At 45.1% G+C, this 21,070-nt stretch overlaps 1 protein-coding gene across 2 annotated transcripts in view; it reads right to left on the reverse strand.

Moving 5' to 3' along the window:
• WASF3 (WASP family member 3) overlaps nt 1–21,070 on the reverse strand; it is a 68,861-nt gene that overhangs the window by 27,031 nt on the left and 20,760 nt on the right. For both annotated transcript variants that reach the window (XM_039255315.1, XM_039255303.1), the window contains exon 2: nt 14,778–14,920. In XM_039255315.1, coding sequence (XP_039111246.1) covers nt 14,778–14,910 — 133 coding nt within the window. In that variant the 5' untranslated portion in view covers nt 14,911–14,920. The remainder of the gene's footprint in view (nt 1–14,777; nt 14,921–21,070) is intronic.

Below are 21,070 nucleotides of genomic sequence, written 5' to 3' on the forward strand. Positions count from 1 at the left end.
TCTTGGTGTGTTCACCAGTCTGCATACAAACCAAAAAAACCTAATAAACACCTTCTTACTGAAATGTCTCCGGGAGTATAAAAGTAATATACACTCATGGCAGAAAATCTGGAAAACCCAGAAATGTAAAAACTAAGAAATGTCACCCACAGTCAACCATAGTGAACTTTTCGGTATACTTCTTTACAATACTCTTTCTAGCATTTGCTAAGAACTAAGATAACTGAAGTTGACTGTGAAGCATATTCCATTGACTCAGCAAATAAACACTCCCTCTGTACCAGGCACCATTCTAGTCGTCCGAAGGAACGCAGCAGTGAACACAAGCACAAAGCTTATGTCACACACAGGCAACATACAGATAACATGTCACGTGATGGTGGGTAGCTTGTAGGTGGTTGCAAAAGGCCAGGGAAACATACTCAGATCTCACCCCAGGGAGGAACCTTCCAGTCAGAAGGCAGAAACCCAGTTGGTGTGGAAGGGACCACACCTCAAGGAGGCCAAGATGGCTGGGGTCCAGTGAAGGGAGGGAAAAGAGGCAGAAGAGAGCAGACAAATTCCTTCCCTGTGAAGTGGGCTGATGAGTCGAACAAGGAGGCCAGACGGGCTGCTGTTGAGCATGGACTCCGTGAGGGCTCTGCCTGAACAGGAGCAGTGGACGTGCCAACACGTGTACAGATTTGGTACATAATCTGAAGGTATGTGGTATGAGGGAACGAAGTCACAAAAAAGAACTGCAAGAGTAGAGTTCTCATTCACTAGCAAACAGAGAAGTGGGAAGAGAAGAAAGAATGAAATAACTCAAGTTTATGACACGTAGAGTGTGAGAGGCCAATCAGAAATCCGAGTGAATCAGGGGTACCTAGGTGGCTCTGTCGGTTAAGTGTCAGACTCTGGATCTCAGGGTCATGAGTTCAAGGGCCACGTTGGGCTCCGCGCTGGGCGCAAAGCCTACTTCAAAAATAAATCCAAGTGAAGATATCTAGTAGGCAGTTGGACACACAAGTCTGAAATCAAGGGAAGAGGGGAGAATTGAAGACATACATTTGGAAGTCATCAGCATCACAATGGCGTTTCAAGTCCAGGGACTGGATGAGACCCCCCAGGGACTGGGCACAGGCAGAAAAGAGTGTCAGTGGCTGAGCCCTGGGTGCTCCCACATGCAGAGGTTGGGAAGATCATCGAAGGAGACTAATAAAGACTGGCTTGTGAGGCAGGAGAAACACCAGTGTGTGTGGGCCCATAAGGCAGGTAAAGTTTTCCCCAGGAGCATCTGGGTGGCCCAGTTGGTTGAGTGTCCAACCTCAGCCCAGGTCATGATCTCATGGTTCGAGCCCCGCATTGGGCTCTGTGCTGACAGCTCGGAGCCTGGAGCCGGTTTCAGATTCTGTGTCTCCCTCTCTCTCTGCCCCTCTTCTGCTCACGCTGTCTCTCTCTCAGAAATAAATAAAAAACATTAAAAAAAATGTTTTCCCTCAGACTTGAGACTAAGCGCTGGATGTGGCAAAGGGGAAGTCACCGGTAATGCTGACAAGCACAATTTTAAGAGAGGGTGGGACAAAACGTCAACAAGGACAAGGCAGTAAAGGCAGCGGAGGTATGAATGGTTCTTTCAACGTATCCTGCTGGGAAGGGGCGCAAGAAATGGGGAAACAGAGAATGGTTGGATGTTTAAGTCCAGAGATTTCTCCATATTGTAATATTTGGTAGAAATGACGTAGGCGGGGGGGGGGGAGAATGATGCAGGAAAAAGAGAGGGTGAGCATAGTCCTGGAGTGAGCATGATGATATGGGGTCCAGAGTTGCTGACAGAAACATCAACAGCCCCCATCAAAAGGGGGGTGAGCAGGACGTTCCGGTATAGTCCGGTATGGGCAGTGGACTGATTGAGCAGAACGCGGGGGGGGGGGGGGGGGGGGGGGGGGGGGGGGGGGGGGGGGGGGGGGGGGGGGGGGGGGGGGGGGGGGGGGCGGGGGGCGGTCTGGTTCTCCTCTGGCTCCTTTTATTTTCCAAATGAAGTCAGAACCAAGTCATCAGCTCAGAGGGAGAAGTCTGAGGTGGAAAGAGATGAAAGAGGCGCTCTAAAGGCAGGAAAACTAATTAACGAAGGAATTATAGCAGGATTGCCGAGCAACAGTGAGGGCTCACCTGAGGAACATGCTCACGATTTTAAATCTCTCCTTTTCTAACGTAAGCCTTTAATGGTACAGATTGCCCTCTGAGCACTTCTTTAAACAAATCCCAGAAATGCACGGTTCATTATCACACGTTAGAAATCACTTCTAATTTCCTTTTTGATTTCTTCTTTGACCCAAGGATTATTTTAAAAGATATTGCTTCATTTTCCAATATGTGAGAATTATCTTAAAAGATTATTATAATTACTGTTCTTATTACCACCATACTCTTTATGATGTCAATCTTTCAAATGTATTATTTTATGGCTGAGCATATGTTCATCTTGGTGAACATTCCATGTGAACATTAAAAGAATGTGTATCCTTTAATTTGGGAGTTTAGTGTTCTTTCTATAAAGGTTGATTTTATTGGATTGGTTAGTAGTGTTGTTCAAACCATCTATATAGGTATATACATTTTAAACAGAGAGGGAGAAAATGCAAGCAGTGGAGGGGGTAGGCGGGAGGGAGAGAGGGGGAGAGGGGGGAGAGAGACAGAGAGAAGGGGAGAGAGAGGGAGAGAGAGGGAGACTCTTAACCAGGCTCCACGCTCAGTGCGGAGCCCAACACGGGGCTCAAACCCATGACTCTGGGATCATGACCTGGGCCAAAATCAAGCGTCAGACGCTCAACTGAACCACCCAGGGGCCCCTTGATACTGCTGGTTGTAATTCTGTCACTTGGGTACTGGCTTTCCAATTGTCCTTTCTGTTCTCTGTTCCTTTCTTCTTCCCTTCCTGTCTTCTTCCGGGAAAACCAAATGATTATCTTTGGGTTCCATTCTGTCTCCTCTATGTGTTATTCCAGAGGTTACTGGAAATTAAAATGCACATCCTAAACTCATCATCATGTACTTTCAAATAATACATTATTTCAAGACCAATGTAAAACACAATAATATAATTCCATGTCCCCATTTCTACCCTTATAGCTCTTACTGCCAACTGTTTCAATTTCACATTAGGGTACAAACTCTACAATCAACTTTAAGCAGTCAACAGCCTCTAAGCAAATAGATATAAATATATCATTTTAAATGCCCGTTTTTCTTTAGTCCCATATTTACTTCTTCTGTTGATCTTTATTCCTTCTTGCACATCCAGGCTACCATCTGGTATCGTTTTCATTTAGCCTAAAGAGTTTTTCTAGCATTTTTTGGTAATGGAGATACACTGACGATGAATGCTCTCAGATTCTGTCTAAATAAAATATGTCTATTTCATTTCCATGTCACTTCATTTCATTCATATTTCATTTCTGGTCTTTCTGGTCTTGTGTCTGATGAGAATCAGCCATCATTCTTAACACTGTGCCTGCCCTATGTGTAATGTGCTTTTTTCCTGTTGCTTATGATTTTCTCTTTACTTCTGTTTTTCCAGCAATATTCCTAGGATATGACTAAATGGGATTTTGTGTAATTTACACTTCCGCAAATTTGCTGAGCTTCTTGAACCTGTTGGTTGATCTCTACCATCAATATTCAAAACTGCTCATCTGTTATTTCTTCTACCTTATTTTTGCTCTCTCCTCTCCTGGGACTCCAATTACATATGTATCAGACCCTCTGAGATTAGCCCACATTTTGGTTGTTCTGGCCTTTTTTTTTTTTTTCCTTCAGTCATTCAGTTTCTCTTATGAATGAGTTTGATTAATTTCTACTGGGTTGTTCCCAAGCCACTTCTGCTGTGTCCATTCTGCAGGGAGGACCATCAAGCGAATGGTGATTCATCAAATAAATCAAGTGATTCATTTCTGATCCTGGCATTTTCAGTTCTTTTTCTTTATTTTCTCTACAGTTTCCATTTCTATGTTGAAATTCCCTATTTCTGGGGCGCCTGGGTGGCTCAGTCAGTTAAGAGTCTGACTTTGGCTCAAGTCATGATCTCACGGTTCGTGAGTTCGAGCCCTGTGTCAGGCTCTGTGCTGACAGCTCGGACCCTGGAGCCTTCTTAGGATTCTGTGTCTCCTCCTCTCTCTGACCCTCCCCACTCGTGCTCTCTCTCAAAAATAAACATTAAAAATTTTTTTTAAAAAAGAAATTCCCTGGGGCTCCTGGTGGCTCAGTCAGCTAAGCTTCCGACTTTGGCTCAGGTCATGATCTCACAGTTGATGGGTTCGAGCCCTGCATTGGGCTCTGTGCTGACAAGCTGTCAGCTAGCAGCTCAGAGCCTGAAGCCTGCTTTGGATTCTGTGTCTCCCTCTCTCTTTGACCCTTCCCTGCTCACGCTGTCTCTCTCTCTCTCAAAAACAAAGCATTAAAAAAATTAAAAAAAAGAAATTCCCTATTTCTTCATGCATGCCATTCACCTAATTTTTTATTCTGTCCTTCAATGTATTTTTGTATCTCTTTCTTCTAATTTCAATCTCTGTGCTGACAGGACCCATCAGTTTTTGAATGTTGTCTACTTTTTATCCTTGACATATTAATCAGCTGTTTTAAATTCCTGGTCTGCTAATTACAACATCCCTACCATGTCTGACTTTGGTTCTGACACTTACTCTGCCTCTTCAAATTGTGTTTTTTTATCTTTTAATTTTTTTGTTGAAAGCCAGACATCTATACAGGGTAAAAGGAACTGGAATACAAAGGCCTTTGGTAAGGTGCTGGGAAGGTGTGGGAAAGTGTTCTAGAGTCCTATTGTTATGCCCAGATCGCGATCTCCCCAAAATCCCAAGACCACCAAGAAGTCCCCAGATCGCGATCTCCCCAAAATCCCAAGACCACCAAGAAGTCCGAGTCACGTATGCAAAGGCAAAGGGCTTTATTACGGGCTTAAGCTCGCGCTCCCAGCCCTCACCAGCGCAATGAATCCAAGCTGAGAGCCCTGAACAAGGGCAGAGTAGGGTTTTTATGGGGTTTGAGACGGGGGAGTTACAGAAGTTGTGACATGGGAACAGTGATCCAATCATAATTATTCAACATCATTGACAGCGGGTTTGACCATACACATTGTCTAGAGTATTCGTTACTTTTGCTGGGATCCAATTACAACATTTAGAGTACCTTTAAATTCAACCAATCACTGAGTGAGCCTAGGGTTTTACTCTGCGACTAACAGGTTAACTTTAACATTAGCTAACAGGGTCCTATCTATAGTTTCTATCTCCAGGCCTCTCCCTTAGTAATGTGGAGGGTGGTCGCTGGCCTTTCCTGATTGGGTGTTGCAAGGGTGGTTTCTTCTGCCAGGGCAACTACCTGATAGTTTCAGGGAAGCTGAAACTCAGGCCTTCTAGTTTAGAGGGGAAACTTAAAGCCTGTCATGGAGTCAGTTTGGTTTAGACGCGTTTAGACTTGTGGCCTTACACTATGACCTTTTTTTCTCAGCTTTACTGATATATAACCAACAAAACTGTACATATACTTACAGTGTGCATTATGATTTGACATGCATATACTTGGTGAAATGATTACCACAACTAGTTAAAACACCATCACCTTGCATACCTTTTTTTTTCTTTTGGTGAGAACTCTTACGATCTATTCCTTTAGCAAATTTCAGATATACAATACAGTATTTCTAATTATGGTTCCTGTGCCGTACATGAGATTCCTGGAACTTACTCATCTTATAACTAAATGTTAAGGTTTGTACCTTCTGACCAGCATCTGCCCGTTTCCCCTTCCCCACACCCCTCACCTGGTAACAACCATCCTGCATTTTGTGTTTAGGAGTTCAACTTTTTTTTTTTTTTTTAGGAGTCCACACATAATTGAGATCATACAGTATTCTCTGCATGGCTCATTTCAGTTACCATGAAGTCTCCTAGGTCCAGCCATGTTCCAAACGGCAGGATTTCCTTCCTTTTCCTTGCTGAAGAATATCCCATTGTATACACCTATATTCCACATCTTCCTATCCCTTCATCTGTCCATGGCAGCCCTAGGATCTGGTCTCAGTCTTTCAGTGCCAGGCCCCTGGGTCGCACTCCCCTCCCCCTTAGATGAGAAAGGAAGGTGAGAAGGGGCTGCAGTAAGTACTTCCTTTCCCCCAGGCGGGTTAAGCCCTGGTAAAACCCATCTTCTTCAGGCTCTGTGAAACAGTTTCCTTTGAGGGCAGAAAAAACCAGAATGCTCTGGCTGTACTCTAAAATGGTTGCTTTTCCCCTCCATGGAAGTTCAAGGGGATCTTTCTCTGATACTTAATGTGAGAACCTAATAGGGCTCCTGACAGAAAAACTCCCAGAAGTGTGGGAGCCCCACTAAGAATGGATCCCCTAGAGCTTTTAACTGTCACCCTTGTTCTCACTGAGCCCCCCACAATTCACCAGTCTCCCCAGATGTGGGGGCAGTGGTTTGAACTGTGACCTCAGTTCTCTGACAGGTCTAAGAAAAAGCTTCTGGGTTTTCAATTTGTTCGGTTTTCTTCTTGCGGTATGACCGGGAACCATTTCCAAGCTCCTTAAATGCCAGATTGGAAACTCGAAGTCCCCTTTAATATATTTTTCGTAGTATTTATCAGCTCATACATTGGGGTCACCTGTGGGTCCTGCTGCCACCAATTGCTTTTTCTCTTAATTACGAAGTCAAATTTTTCTCCTTTTCTGCAGGCCTTACATTTTATTTTTTCTTTTTTTTTTTTTTTTTTAAATGTTTTTTATTTATTTCTAGGAGAGAAAGAGAGACAGCGTGAGCAGGGGAGGGTCAGAGAGAGAGGGAGACACAGACTCTGAAACAGCCTCCAGGCTCCGAGCTGGCAGTCAGCACAGAGCCCGACGCGGGGCTCGAACCCACGAACCGCGAGATCGTGACCTAAGCGAAAGTCGGACGCTCAACCGACTAAGCCACCCAGGCGCCCCTCATTTTATTTTTTCACTGGACAAGGCATGTAGAAGAACAGTAGAAACTGAGGTAGAGAATGTTGAGTCTCCGGAAAGGGCATGCTTTATAGAAGAACGCTACTTTAGGCTGCTGACAGTAACAATCACGTTCCTAATCTGGGAGTGAGCATAGTAAAATTTTAGAACATTAAAAATGTTTAAAATCTTCCCTCAAAGTTTTCAGATGGTCTGCTTTAGTCACAGTGTAAATCAAAACAATTAGAGAAACATCTAGGGATGCCTGGGTGGCTCAGTCAGTTGAGCGTCCGACTCCGTTTCAGCTCAGACCATGATCATGGGCATCATGGGATCAAACCCCACATCAGGCTCTGCACTGTGCATGGAGCCTGCTTGAGGCTCCCCCCCACCCCACCCCTGCTCCTCGGCACTCTCTCTCAGAAGGAAGGAAAAGAAAAACATCTATAAATCACATAAGCCTATATGATTTATAGATCCTATAGATCTATAGATTCCTATAGATTCTATAGATCCTATAGATTCCTATAATAGGAAGGATACAGATGACAAAACAGAGAAGGTCAATGATAGACAGGACTAAACATTCAGATTTGGCTGACTCTCCAATTTGTGCTCTTAGGAATTATTCTACATCTAAATTCTGCCATGTAGAGGTCCATCTAGGAAAAGAAGAAATAAAAAACAATCTAAGTCATAATTACATCTATAATGCCTGTAGGGAAGTACTTCTGATATTTCAGGTCAAATGATGGGTCCGGAAAGTGCTTGAATTCCCAACAATCCTGCCTTTCAGGAGAGGGGGCTCTTATCCTTGCCTCCAATTTGCTGACGGGGGGCTTTTACCCCATAGTTCCCTAAGTATACATTACTCACCTCCCTTCACTGGCTTTCTACTTTAGTCCACAAGAAATGCAAACATTTATCTCAGTTTGAAGCATTACAATTTTTAAAATTCTTGCTGTTTCTTTCAGTCAACTTGTATCCAGACACAGCTATACGTTTTCTCCTAACACACCCTTTTAACACTAGCCTTTAAACTGCATGGAAATGTACACGTGATCTATTTCCTGCACATACTGCATTTGTATATCTCCCATTCCTCCCCGAAATCCCCCTAGAAACATCTTGGAAATCTATTCAGTGCATGCCTTCAAAATATTAGGTGTCTATTCTGAGCAGAACTGCACTTAATATAATCAAATAATATAACTCCAAATTTTAGATCTGATTAGATAAACCAAATTTGAACAATCCCTTAATGTAGAGGTTTTTAAAATCTTTTTTTACATTTATTTATTTATATTAGAGAGAGAGAGAGAGAGAGAGAGAGAGAGAGTGAATCTGAAGCAGACTCCAGGCCCTGAGCTGTAAGTGCAGAGTGCCATGCAGGGCTCAAATTCACAAACTATGAGATCATGACCAGAGCCAAAGTCAGACACCTAACCGACTGAGACACTGAGACGCACCCTCCCTCCTATTAAGGTAGTATTTTTATGTTGATCTAGCATTTGGTTTGAAATGAAACAATATGTATCATAAGGAATATTAGTAAAAATATTAATTTATTAAAATCTTTGAGAAGAAAACAGACCTCCTTTCTCATTCATGCAATTACCTGAAACATGGAAAGTAAACAGAGAAACTAATTTTGTAATAATTTTTTATTTTTTTAATTTCTTTCTTAATGTTTATTTATTTGTGAGAGAGAAAGAGAGAAAGAGCACGAACAGGGTAGGGACAGAGAGAGAGAGAGAGAGGGAGAGAGTGAGACACAGAATCCAAAGCAGGCTCCAGCCTCTGAGCTGTCAGCACAGAGCCCAACGCAGGGCTCGAACTCACGAGCTGTGAGATCATGACCTGAGCCAAAGTCAGATGCCCAACTGACGAAGCCACTCACGCAGGTGCCCGATTTTGTAATAATTTTTTAAAGGATAGGTATATTTAAAATTAATGGAGTCTCAGAATTTTCTTAAAATACCAAAAATAACCGGAGATGTATATATTGGTTTATACGAGAATTTATAATAGGATCACCCCTCAACAAAGAAACAACTTCTATGTCCAACACTAGAAAAGTAGTTACATAATTATGGTGTATCAATATAATAATCTCTAGCTATTAAAAACTATGTCCTAGAAGAGTCAACAAAGATGCTTATTATATATTGAGTGAGTACAGGCTACAAAACAACATGTATAATAAGATACCGTTTTTATGTATATACAAAGCATTACCGATGATCTTCTCTGATTAATGAAAATCTTGCAATTATTTTCCTATGTGTTTTCCTGTGCTCTGTAAGTTCTCTGTATTATCTCATTAATGCCTCTAATACAAGCAAAAACCTTGGGATGGGGGGCTGCACTAAAGGTCTGATCCAAAGGGATCAGATATCTTGTGAGCCTTCATAAGATGGGAAAATGAAGACCACCATTATCATAAGAATGAAGAGAAAACTAGTAAAAAACAGCCTCGAGGTATTAAAGAGGATTTATGCCATCCTTGGCACAAATGTCCTAAGTTTCCACGTCCTTTTTAATGCAAATTGTATTAAAATTACATTATAATGTCAGTAGGAATTTGATTGCAAGATACTGTGATTTTAATTGAGCAACTAGCTGACAGGAACCAGAGTATTCAGATTATTAATCAGGGAAAATGATGAAAAAGCTCTGATTTAATTGCTACATTAAACTGTCATTATTCGAAGAAAAAAAGTCAATATTCCATAGTTGGAAAACCAAGTAACACACTATTAACCAAAACGGTTTTTAAAAAAATGGCTTCCCTGTCTCCTCCCACTTTCCCCAGATCACTCCTATGAGAAGTCAGGAACACACAAAAGAAAAAAAAATCTGAAAATTACTAGGCTAATTTTTTATTGTATTGGAGAAAGCTTTGATCTTGTAACTGTAAGGCTATTCAAGTTACAAATCTGCTCTTTCATTTCTGTGACTGTTCTTAAACTCATTACAATAATCAATATTTTCTCACTGAAAAGATTTCAATTCCCTGAAAAACCTGGTAAAAATCTAATGCTGACAAAATTTCTTCACCTTTTAAAGTCAAGTGTTTCATTTGGATGTAATGGGAACATGGTACTTGGTAAAAACCTAGAGATTTCCCAAAAGTTAGGCAGAGTTACAGGGACTTCCGAGGTCTATTTGGGATCTAGGACCACATTCTTTCCTTGATTATGCAAAGTCAGTTATATCTGCATGGCGCTGAACCACCCCAGCAATGTGATGAATATCAGAATGACCTGGTAAGTCAGGGCCTGGACAAATTTTTTTAACATTTATTTATCATTGAGAGACAGAGACAGAGCATGAGCGGGGGAGGGGCAGAGACAGAGGGAGACACAGAATCCAAAGCAGGCTCCAGGCTCTGAGCTGTCAGCACAGAGCCCGACGCAGGGCTCGAACTCACGAACAGCAAGATCATGACCTGAGCCAAAGTCGAACGCTTAACCAACTGAGCCACCCAGGTGTCCCAGGGCCTGGATTTCAGGATTTCTAAGTCTTCCTTTTTGGAAAAGAGCAATGAAATTCCTGGGGACTCTCAGTCTGTTCTCCCTCCCTTGACCTACGGGAGAGTTAGTTACCCTGGGCCGTTGGCTCAGGCCAATGTGAGTGTGTGTAGGGTCAAGGCAAACCTTCAAGTTCCCATGGGACTCTGCGCACGATGGCATCTGTAGATGAAGTCCAGCCTCTCTCTGTACGGCTCACGGGAAGTTCGGACAGTGTTCATCACCCATTCCTAACCCGGGGAGTGGACACACTGCGGAAGTGGAAATGGCATGTGGGACGGTGAGCAGGAAGCAGGGAGGATTCAGACTCTCACATGGACCTACTGCATAATTGGATAAGAAAGTAGATTCCTTTCTGACTTCGTCTTGGGAACTAATACTCAGTAGAAGACTTTTATTTTTTTAGAAGACTTTTTTTTTTTTTTAATATTTTTATTTATTTCTAGGAGAGAGAGAGAGACAGCGTGAGCAGGGGAGGGTCAGAGAGAGAGGGAGACACAGACTCCGAAACAGGCTCCAGGCTCTGAGCTGGCAGTCAGCACAGAGCCCGATGCGGGGCTCGAACCCACGAACTGCAAGATCATGACCTAAGTGAAAGTCGGACGCTTAACCAACTAAGCCACCCAGGTGCCCCTAGAAGACTTTTAATATGACAGATGCACGCAGTCCTAAAACTTCACTTTAAAAATACCTGATGAATGATGACAGTCGTAGAAAATAATATAAAAACGTAATTTTGAAATTCTGATTCTTCCTAGCAATTTTAGATCATAAAAAATGAGATCCTCAAATATCTCCTGTAGTATATTTCGACGCAGGGGAAAGCCCCCACAACACCTGAAGATTCACCCAAAATGGAGCCGTTGTGTATTACACGTGTGAGTGCTAGCGCACGTCACAGTAAGTGCGTATATTTCCTATTCCAGGACCATCTCGACGTCAATGATATATGCTTTTTAAATTCTAAGGAGATACCAATTTTATGTTATTTGCTGTACGCTGCACCTAGATGGGTACTGAGTGAATAATCACTTGTGAAGAATCTACTGGTAACCAACAGTGTGCTATTCTACTGCCAGTAAGTGAGTAGGTGTGTTAGTTTCCTACAATTACATCCTTGGCATACGGATCACGACAGTCCCCTTTCTGTAAGTCTCGTTGGGCTGCGAGCGCGGATCGCAGGAGGAAGGGGGAAGGTAGGGGTGAGGTCTGAGGATGTGGGAGCATTGCCCCTGAACGGGAGGGAGAGCAGCCCTGCTGCGTCCCGTGGTCTCCCACACGGTCAGCTCCTGTTTCTCTCTGCACGTTCTTTTGGCTTCCTTTCCCAGCTGGCTTCCTCTGTCTTCTCTCAAACTCTGCCCGCGACTCCAGCTTCCGCGTGCGGGTGGCCTTCACTCCTTCAGCCCTGGGGGACATGTCAGCATCAGAGCCCGTAACAAACGAGCAAGCTCACTGCGTTTCTTAGTTCAAACTTCCTGCAAGCACAGGACTGACCCGGCTCATCTTTTCAGTCCACATGCATGCTTGATTCTCTAGATCACATTTCTAGGGCACAGTGCAGTGATCCTCTCTGGAGGGACCCCTAGCTCCCCAGGCGAGTCTAGCAGGACAGTGGAGACGCAGTGGGGCAGCCTGACTAAGGCTCACTGTCCTTGAGGCCGGTGCCCGTCCCTGGTCCACTCGTGAAGTGAGCGTGGATTAGGCAGATGCAGGGAAATCAAGGCTGGCTGGGGCATTACTTTCCTATTGCTGCTTCTCCTGTGGTAGCAAACGACCACACGTTTAGTGGCTTAAAACAACACACATTACGTATCTCACGGTATTAGAGGTCGGAAGTCTGAAACGGATTTCACTGGGCTAAGTCAAGGTTTCGGGAGAGCTATGTTCATCCCAGAGGCCCCACAGGAGAATCTATCTCCTTGTCTTTCCCACCTTCCAAAAGCGGCCTCCGTTCTGCGGCTAATGGCCCCCTCTGCCAGCTGCAAAGCCAGCGACGGCTGATTCAGTCTTTCTCACGTGACATCACTCTGATGCGGGCTCCTTCTACCTTCTCCCTTCCGCATGGACAGGAACCCTGGGACAGCGCTGGACAATCCAAGTTAACCCCTTTCTCTTAAGATCAGCACCCTTCATGTCCCCGTCCCGTCACACAGCATATCCACAGGTCCCAAGGATGGAGACATGGACATCTTCAGAGGGGCCATTATCATTCTGCCCACCACGAGCAGACTACGCGGAACAGGACATGTGATGTGTGGGGTTTACTTACAGGCTCCGTAAACACAGCCAGTCTAACACTATGCTGAGTGTTACTACAGCAGGAGATAGAGCCTGACTACGAAAACTTTAGCCACGGATGCTGGTTTCCATCTTTTATACTTTACATCAACAGACATTTCAGCCATAAAAACAAGAGACCAAAGTGTTCTTAAAAAAATATTATGAACTCAAACAGAAAGACTTTTACCCTCCAATAATTTACCAGCTATTTTCCAATAATTATACCAATTTATACATTGTATCAACAACCACTACTCAAAATCAATTGCAATTAGTTTAGATCCCAAAAAGAATCTATTTTAAAACAGATTTCAAGTAATTTTCAAATTACTTTTGCCTCTGCCAATGATTATAGATATATTAAAAATAGAACAACACAGTACGATTCTTTTAAAGAAAAAATACTTCTCCAGACTGTTTCTTCTTCAAACGTTAAATAAAATTACTTGAATGTTTTTATTTTTTTATTCATTTTGAGAGAGAGAGAGCATGAGTGAGCACCATCAGGGGAGTGGGGAGAGAGACAGAGAGAAAGAGACAGAGAGAGACAGAGAACAAGCACCAGTGGGGGAGGGGCACAGAGAGGGAGGGAGGGAGGGAGGGAGAGAGAGAGAGAGAGAGAGAGAGAGAGAGAGAGAGAGAGAGAGAGAGAAAGTCCCAAGCAGGTTATGCCCTGTCAGCGCAGAGCCGGACACAGGGCTCGAACCCATGAACCACAAGATGACCTGAGCCGAAATCGAGAGTCAGATGCTTAATCAACTGAGCCACCAAGGCACCCCAGAAAGTACCTGCATGTTTTTTAAAAACGTATTTCTGTGCTTGAGCCTACCAGCATGTGAAATCATGGAGGATTTTCTAATCATTAACAGCGCTTCTGGAAAATTTTGCTGTGAAAACCTGTCACCCAAATTCAGTGTAAACCATCTAAACCCAAAAGGCGTGGGACAAGTGAGAACACAAGATCATGACATAAATGTAAAAGTTAGAGGGAAAACATTCTGACTTCAAAAAGCTTTGAAGGAAGATGCATTTTCATGAATATCTGAGTCTTAAGAAATGAACTATTTCCTGGGTAGTTCACATCCATATTCAAACTTAAAATAATAGAAAGTCCTTCCTGCTTTATACTTGCTTGTGTTCACATAACCTATGTGTGTAATATATACACAGTACTGTATATGCAACAATCAGTTTATCTACTCACCTCAATTTGGAACTTGGTACCTGCATTTTAGTCAGTAAAAGTCAGCAAATCTCACTATTTTGGGGCTTCGATCTTCAATTCATTTGGAATACTACTTAATCAAATAATGCTTGAGCACCTACTCTAGGCCAGGCATGTTACAAGTGTTAACAAGTTTTCAATTTATCCTCTTAAAAAGAAAATGAGTCCTGTCCAAGCTTAACAAAGTAATTCACAGGTTTTTTTTAAGTACCAATCATTTTATCCTCATTTAATAAGCTTTTAAAAATGACACTACTTGGAATCCACAATTTGGTCTTCTCTAACAATCTGTAAATTGGCCAATTTGAACTTTATGTCTTTAGCATATAAAGTTGGTATCTTAAGACCACTGAGTTATTGGGGCACCTGGGTGGCTCAGTCAGTTGAGTTTCTGACTTCGGCTCAGGTCATGATCTCACAGTTCGTGAGTTCGAGACCCCTGTGTCGGGCTCTATGCTGACAGCTCAGAGCCTGGAGCCTGCTTTGGATTCTGTGTCTCCCTCTCTCTGCCCCTCCCCTGTTTGTGCTCTGTCTCTCTCTGTCTCTCAAAAATAAATAAACAGTTTAAAAAATTAAAAAAAAAAAAAAAAGACCTATAAGTTATTTCACTCTGGGAAAATCAGGAGGGAGGTGGGCTCTTTCCTTCAAAGCTGCGGTCTCTTTGGACAAAACTAACGACTGACCTGAAACCAATCTGCTGGTGTCAAGGTTAATAACGTGGCACTGGGAACCAGAAAGAAGTGTTGTAGACGTAAGAGGACTTACTTAGACTGCTCAGCTGACGTATGATAGCAGCAAGAGTGCTGTTGGTGACACATTCAAGTTCACTGGTAATCCCTTCCGGCAGGGCTCCCCCGCACAAGTGCCGGGGTTCAATGTTCCTCTTCACCAAAGGCATGGCTCACAATCTGAAAATCAGAAAGACGGTTTTTTTAAAAGCTCACATTCACATTTTAACAAATTTAGAGTTTGCATTTTCCTTTCTGCGTGAAGAGTCAGTGAAATACACAACAGAGGGTGAATTAATCATATTAAAGTGTATCGATTTCAAAGACATACATAGTGTACAGTCTCTACTTTTAGAGAAAGAGAATGTAAGCAAGATTTCCAGTCAAGTATGAACGACTGAAGACATGCATTTTTACTTTCCCTCCCTTCTCTACTAAAATGATGGGAGAAAAAGGCAGAAGCCCAGAAGTACTTTCCTGGGGCAGGAAAGGACACAGTAGCCCCAAACTGGACAGAGCCTCATGAGATTAAGACACAGAAAAAGCCACATCCCGGAGGCAAGTGGGAGGGAGAAAGGAAGTGAGCCCACCTGCCCACCTTCCCCAACAGAATGTGTCATGTATCCATGACATGGGCAGAGGTAGGGGGAGAGGGGAGCGGGGTGGATGGATCCCCAGGTGCGACAAGCTAATGAACTAGATGTACTACAAGGATCTACAGGAACGAATATGAAAACAGGAGGGCTAGCTTTTAAAAATCCATTTACAAATTCCTTCTCCCTTCCTGGGCTGCCCCCACTCCACCCTACCCAGCAAGTTTTACTTTCTCGTGAATTCCGGGATTTGGACTTGAGACACGAAGCATAGCTAAAGGTCGGGGTAAGAAATGCACAGAGACCAGGGGTATTAATTCAAAGTCTACACTGAGTGTAAGACAGGGTTGCTCCCCACACCCTCATTCCCCAACTGGCTTCTCCTCTCGGCTCCCAGAGCCCCGGCAGCCTGGTTTTCACTCCCACCCAAAGAGACCGGGATAGCCCTCCCTGGGACTATTGGAGGAGGAATCTACAAATCTGGACACTGAGCCAGGGCTCCCCGCTATGAAAGATGCCAACCAGGTCACCCTACAGTTACAGCCGCCAATAATCTCTTCCCACACAATTTCCACACGGGTTTTAATGCCCCAGACATAAGAACGCACAGTGAAGGATGACCAGACACTTCATGAAAGCCTTCCCCAAGGTCCTGGGAAGCCTTTTCACTTCTCTCCTCAAAAAGTACTTTATAAATAACATAGGGGCGCCTGGGTGGCTCAGTCGGTTAAGCGTCCGACTTTGGTTCAGGTCATGATCTCACGGTTCGTGGGTTCAAGCCCCGCATCAGGCTCTGTGCTGACAGCTAGTTCAGAGCCTGGAGCCTGTTTCAGATTCTGTGTCTCCCTCTCTCTCTGACCCTCCCCTGCTCATGCTGTCTCTCTCTCTCTCTCTCAAAAGTAAATAAAATATTTAAAAAAAAAGTACATTATAAATAACATAAAATCTCCCCTTTTTGGCTAAGGAGGTATATGGAGTTTCAAACTACCACTTATACAACCAATCTATTGCTCATACAACAGTCGAAAATCCAGGGACTGGGACAGAACTGTTATTTTGACAAGGTTATCATACTGCCCAACTTATTAGGAACAGAAACACAAGAGCCGAGGACGCTGGTCAGCAGTCAAACCAGCCCTGAAATGCCACTCCGGAATTCCTGCTACGTGAGACAAAAAATATCCTATTTGTTTAAACCACTGTAGCTGGGTTTTCTGTTACGCCGTGTGAAACTTATCTCCCACTGGTACAACTGAATGGAACATGGTACCCAAAGAACCTGGAATGTGCTAAGCATATAATAAATCTTTGCCTTTCTTCCCCCTTTCTTTAAGACCTTTGCTCATGTATCTAATACAGAGCACCTACAACATACCCGGCGGTGTAGGTGACAAGGATTCAGTGGGGAGTGAAAACAGGCAAGGAGCCCCCCCTTCTCATTGAAGCTCTATTCTACAAGAAGAGAGGCATTGATCCAACCACACTGGTTCACGAACTTGGGGTTAGAAAACCATTTGTGGGGGCAGGTGCCCAGTTGTCTACAGTCACGAGCAGCCTCCCATGGACGCTGGACGGGATTTGCTGACCTGAATATGAAGGGTGAACAAGGGTCCTGTGGTAACGTGCGGGATGAAGAGAAGGAAGGCCGAAAGGGGGTAGAGCTAAAAAGGAAAAGTTCTGTTCAGTTACCCGATGTTTTATTGACTATTTCTGCCTTATATCCATGAAGGTGGTGGCTCAACATACCGACCCCATTTTCAGATTCAAATACTACTTCACCCATTGACGTAGGCACACTGCCTACAAGCACATCCCTTCACCTCTCGGTGCCTCAGTTTCCTCCCTGTAAAATGGGGATAACAGCAGTACCTACCCTAGAGAGTGAGAATCTAATGAACTATCACATATATTAATCATTTAGAACAGCCTGAAATATAGTAGCACTAAAGAAATGTGACCGATTATTAATTTAATATCATATATGTTGTTATAATGTTAATTCTTATTTCTATTATACTAAAAAAGGAACAGTTGACTGGCTGACGATAAGGCTGAACCACAGAAATTAACAATATTTGTATAAAACTTATGTGAAAGAAGACATACACGCTCAAGGAAGGAATGCTAAAATACAAAAATTCTGGATCTGTCTACAAGTCTCAAGGGAAAAAGAGAAGGTTTACTGTGAGCTGTCATTTCTTTCTGGAACCACCTAAGACCGACAGGACAGGATGGTCATGAATCACAAGGAGATGAACCAGAAAACCAGAATTCATCAGAAGGGGAAAAAAGAAAAATCATTAATAAGCTTAATAAAAGTACAGTGTGTGGGAAAGAAAACTACTGAAAGCGAGAAGGAAATTAAGCAGCAAAACCCGTGATATCCATCAGGAAGCACGGAGCGATCAGGGGGTGGGGGGTGGAGTGGGATGTGGTGGTAAAAGCTTCTAAAGACGGCACAGGTAAGCTAGCAAACTGGATGTTCTAGAAGAATCTGTGCAGTCGGCTTGCGACGCCGATCTGTGAAACTGGCCCAAGCATGAACTCGCTTTTACATAATTTCTCACAGAGGTGCCGTCAGCTTGTCCGAAACGTGGCCACAGCTAGTTAATACCTACGTCCCCTCTCTCCCTGGGCTGGGGAGCTCCCCGGTATCAAATACGCCTGACGTTCATCAGGGCATACATGGGGGCAACCAGCGGGCTGTTTGCCACACAGTGAACCTCAGACACGCGCACCTGGTTCTCCTGACGTTCTCAGGTAGAGGGGCTCCCGGCCTGCTCTGCTACCCCACCCACCCCTGCCGAAGGCCCCTCAGTTTCATATTTAAGACAGCCCCCTCTTGTGTTCATACAGAGAACTGTTTGTTGGCTTAACATGGTGGGTCCTGGGAGGCTCCAGGGGACCTTGGCAAACCCGTGGAAAGGGCTCACCTAGAAGCCGTTATTAGGACACCAAGGAAGAAAGCTGAACTCTAAATGGGTGTAGTAACCACATTTTTTGTTTCTGCATTCTGCTTTGACATCTTGGAGCCAGATGGAGGTCCCTGGAGGGACTGGCCCTTCAGGGGGTGAGCCTCGTCCTAGAACTAGTAAACTCACCCAGGGGCTGGCCTCTCGTGTGCAAACCTACCAACCATAGCTCACACCTCCTCTATCTGTTCTCACACCCCATGCCACCGACCATCCGCCCCAATCACCCCAGGACCAGGTACCAGACAACCAGGTACATCATGCCCCAAAGCCTGCTGAAGTTACTCGAAGTAGCCAATCCCAAACCTGCTTAGCCCGCCTTCTCTGTCCTTTCCCAAAGAAACCACAAGAAAGGCTCTTGATGTCAGTTTCCTGTGCCGCTGTCTCCAGGTAGCCCCCAAGCCCAGAACTCCCCCACGTGGTCCCCTCATGATGCGGCGTACCCCTCATCTTCGGATCTGTACCATTTATCTTACGGTATCATCTCCCGATCTTTTGGCCACACTATACATCACCTTTTCTGTTAGCAAACTATATTTTAAGACAATAGGGAAGTCTGAGAAGGATTCCAAGGAGGCAACGTGGAAGTTATTCATCTGCAGCCCCGCTTACCATTCCAAGGGAAACGCAGAAGTCTACGTGCCTGGTACCAGGCTAGGACTTCCTCCCGAAGTGGACTATAAGCTTTCTGAATTCAGGGACGGAGTCTACAAGTCTGTGTTTCCCACACCACCTTGTATAGTCCCCAACACAACCCGAGCATCGAAAACCTCTCTGCTGGTTACACACCCACATGTGTAGACAGACACGTCTGTTTGGCCTTCTCCTTGGCATCTGTTGTTTTTCCAGTATCTCAGCCCTAATTAATCCCAGCCTTCATTTCTCACCCTCATGAGGCATCTCTCTGTCACTCCCACACTTGTCTAAACACAAATGATACGCCAGAGGGAGGCCGTGCTACTCTCTCCTCAACTCTAGAAAAATTGTTCTGTAGTTCCTCCCGAAAGTTCTAATTGCTCAGCAATGACTTTCGGGACTTTCCGATCCGGTGTGAAGTGCTTTACCACATGTATTTTTCCCCTTTATTTCATCTGACACTAATCCAGTTTCGAATAAATTGAACAGCAGGGTAAAGGGGAAAATGTGGGGTCACTCATTCAGACACGTAATGAACTAACCCAATTAGTCACCAACAAACCACTTAAGTATGCTCTCGAGTCCTTCACTGGGGAACTACGGTGCATCCAGAGCTTTCCTCAAAGTCATTCTGTGTGCTGAGGAAAAGAATCAAAGATCACTAATCAAACGTTTATGGACCATCAGAGGTTACATAAGGTATTGCTATTAAACCCGTAGTTCGTCCAACCTTTCTGGGAACTGTTTCAATTTAGAGAGAGACAACCTGGTTCACATAACCGTGAACTAGATTCCAGACACGGCTGAAACCAGGCCAGAGGCCTTCGCTGGGAATTTGCAAGTGGGACCCCCACACCCAGCTCTGCTCTCTCGAACAGCAGACACAGGAAACTCCTCCACCACAGGAAAGGAGACTGGCACAGTCACCGCGAAGAAATGAGAATGAAGTGACAGACAGGCTGGGAAAGACAAGAGGCGGACAAGGACACCCCAAGGCTTTGCCCAATCCCCCTCAGCCGCATGGCCAACGAGGAGAGGACACTTCCGCGCAGCCCTCCCCCCTTCACCGGGGGTCAGGCTTGCATCCCGGTTTGATGGCTTTTCCAGCCTTTTCTCGCTTCCTCCCTTTCCTTCCACACCGGCAGCTGCCCTAAGCAACTCCTCGCAGGTATGACCCCAGCTCGATGGCTTTCTCTCGAGGACCCGGACGAATACGAGCAGCTCTGGGAGCGGTTTAAGAACGCGGGTAGTAACCCAGGGACACGGGCCTTGTGCACAGAGCACTGTGCGGGTGGTGAGGAGGCCACGTTGGAAGGGCAGGTATGAACGGTCCTGCGGAAAGGCGATTGTTCACCTGCTACAGACGTGAGCCCTAAGTGACCTGGAACCCGTCCCGGCGGAGGGAAATGCCATACCAGGAGTGATAATGCAGACCTTTGGCAGATAACGAAGATAAACACACCTACAGAAACAGCAGAGGCGGCTCACTGCCGCTAGCCTGCACGGATGGCCTGCGTAAGGGTAATGAGGCACTGAAGGCCGTTAACAAGCAGTTAATGGCTACGTGAGAAGATGGGGAGCCTTCGTGGTGGGGGCAAACTGGTCCTCGCGTTGACCTGCAATGGAGCTGGGCACTTAACTGTGACAGCTACGGAGCTCACAAGAGCACTCTATTATTACGCAGGTCTTCAGGGACACTGAGACCCGGAACAGGGACTTCTGACGGATGCCCATGAGGACGCTGGCTCCAGACACTCCCCCCACCCACCAGGACCCTCCAGAAGTGGTCCGCCCACCGCCGGCCCGCAAGACGCCACACAGGCCTCGCCCCCGCGGGCTGGCAGGTGGCCACGTGCGCACGCGTCCCTGCCTGGATGCCAAGCGGGGAGCCAGTGCCGGCCCCGGGGGGGGACTGACATCACGCAGACTGGCGAGGACACGCGCGGTGGGCAGCCACGCCCCAGAGGTAAGACACGAGCCTCGGGAGCGTGGAAGACAAACTCTGGGAAGGTTCTGGATGTGGTGACCCGGGTGAAGCTTCAGGGGGCGTGGCAGGTAAGGGCATGCTGGGATAGCCCTTCCCAAGTAAAAGACACGTCCACAGAGAAGGACGCACGGCGCCTAGTAGG

This window comes from Hyaena hyaena, unplaced genomic scaffold, assembly GCF_003009895.1.
Source record: "Hyaena hyaena isolate Hyena2069 unplaced genomic scaffold, ASM300989v1 scaffold_11, whole genome shotgun sequence".
NCBI lineage: Eukaryota > Metazoa > Chordata > Mammalia > Carnivora > Hyaenidae > Hyaena > Hyaena hyaena.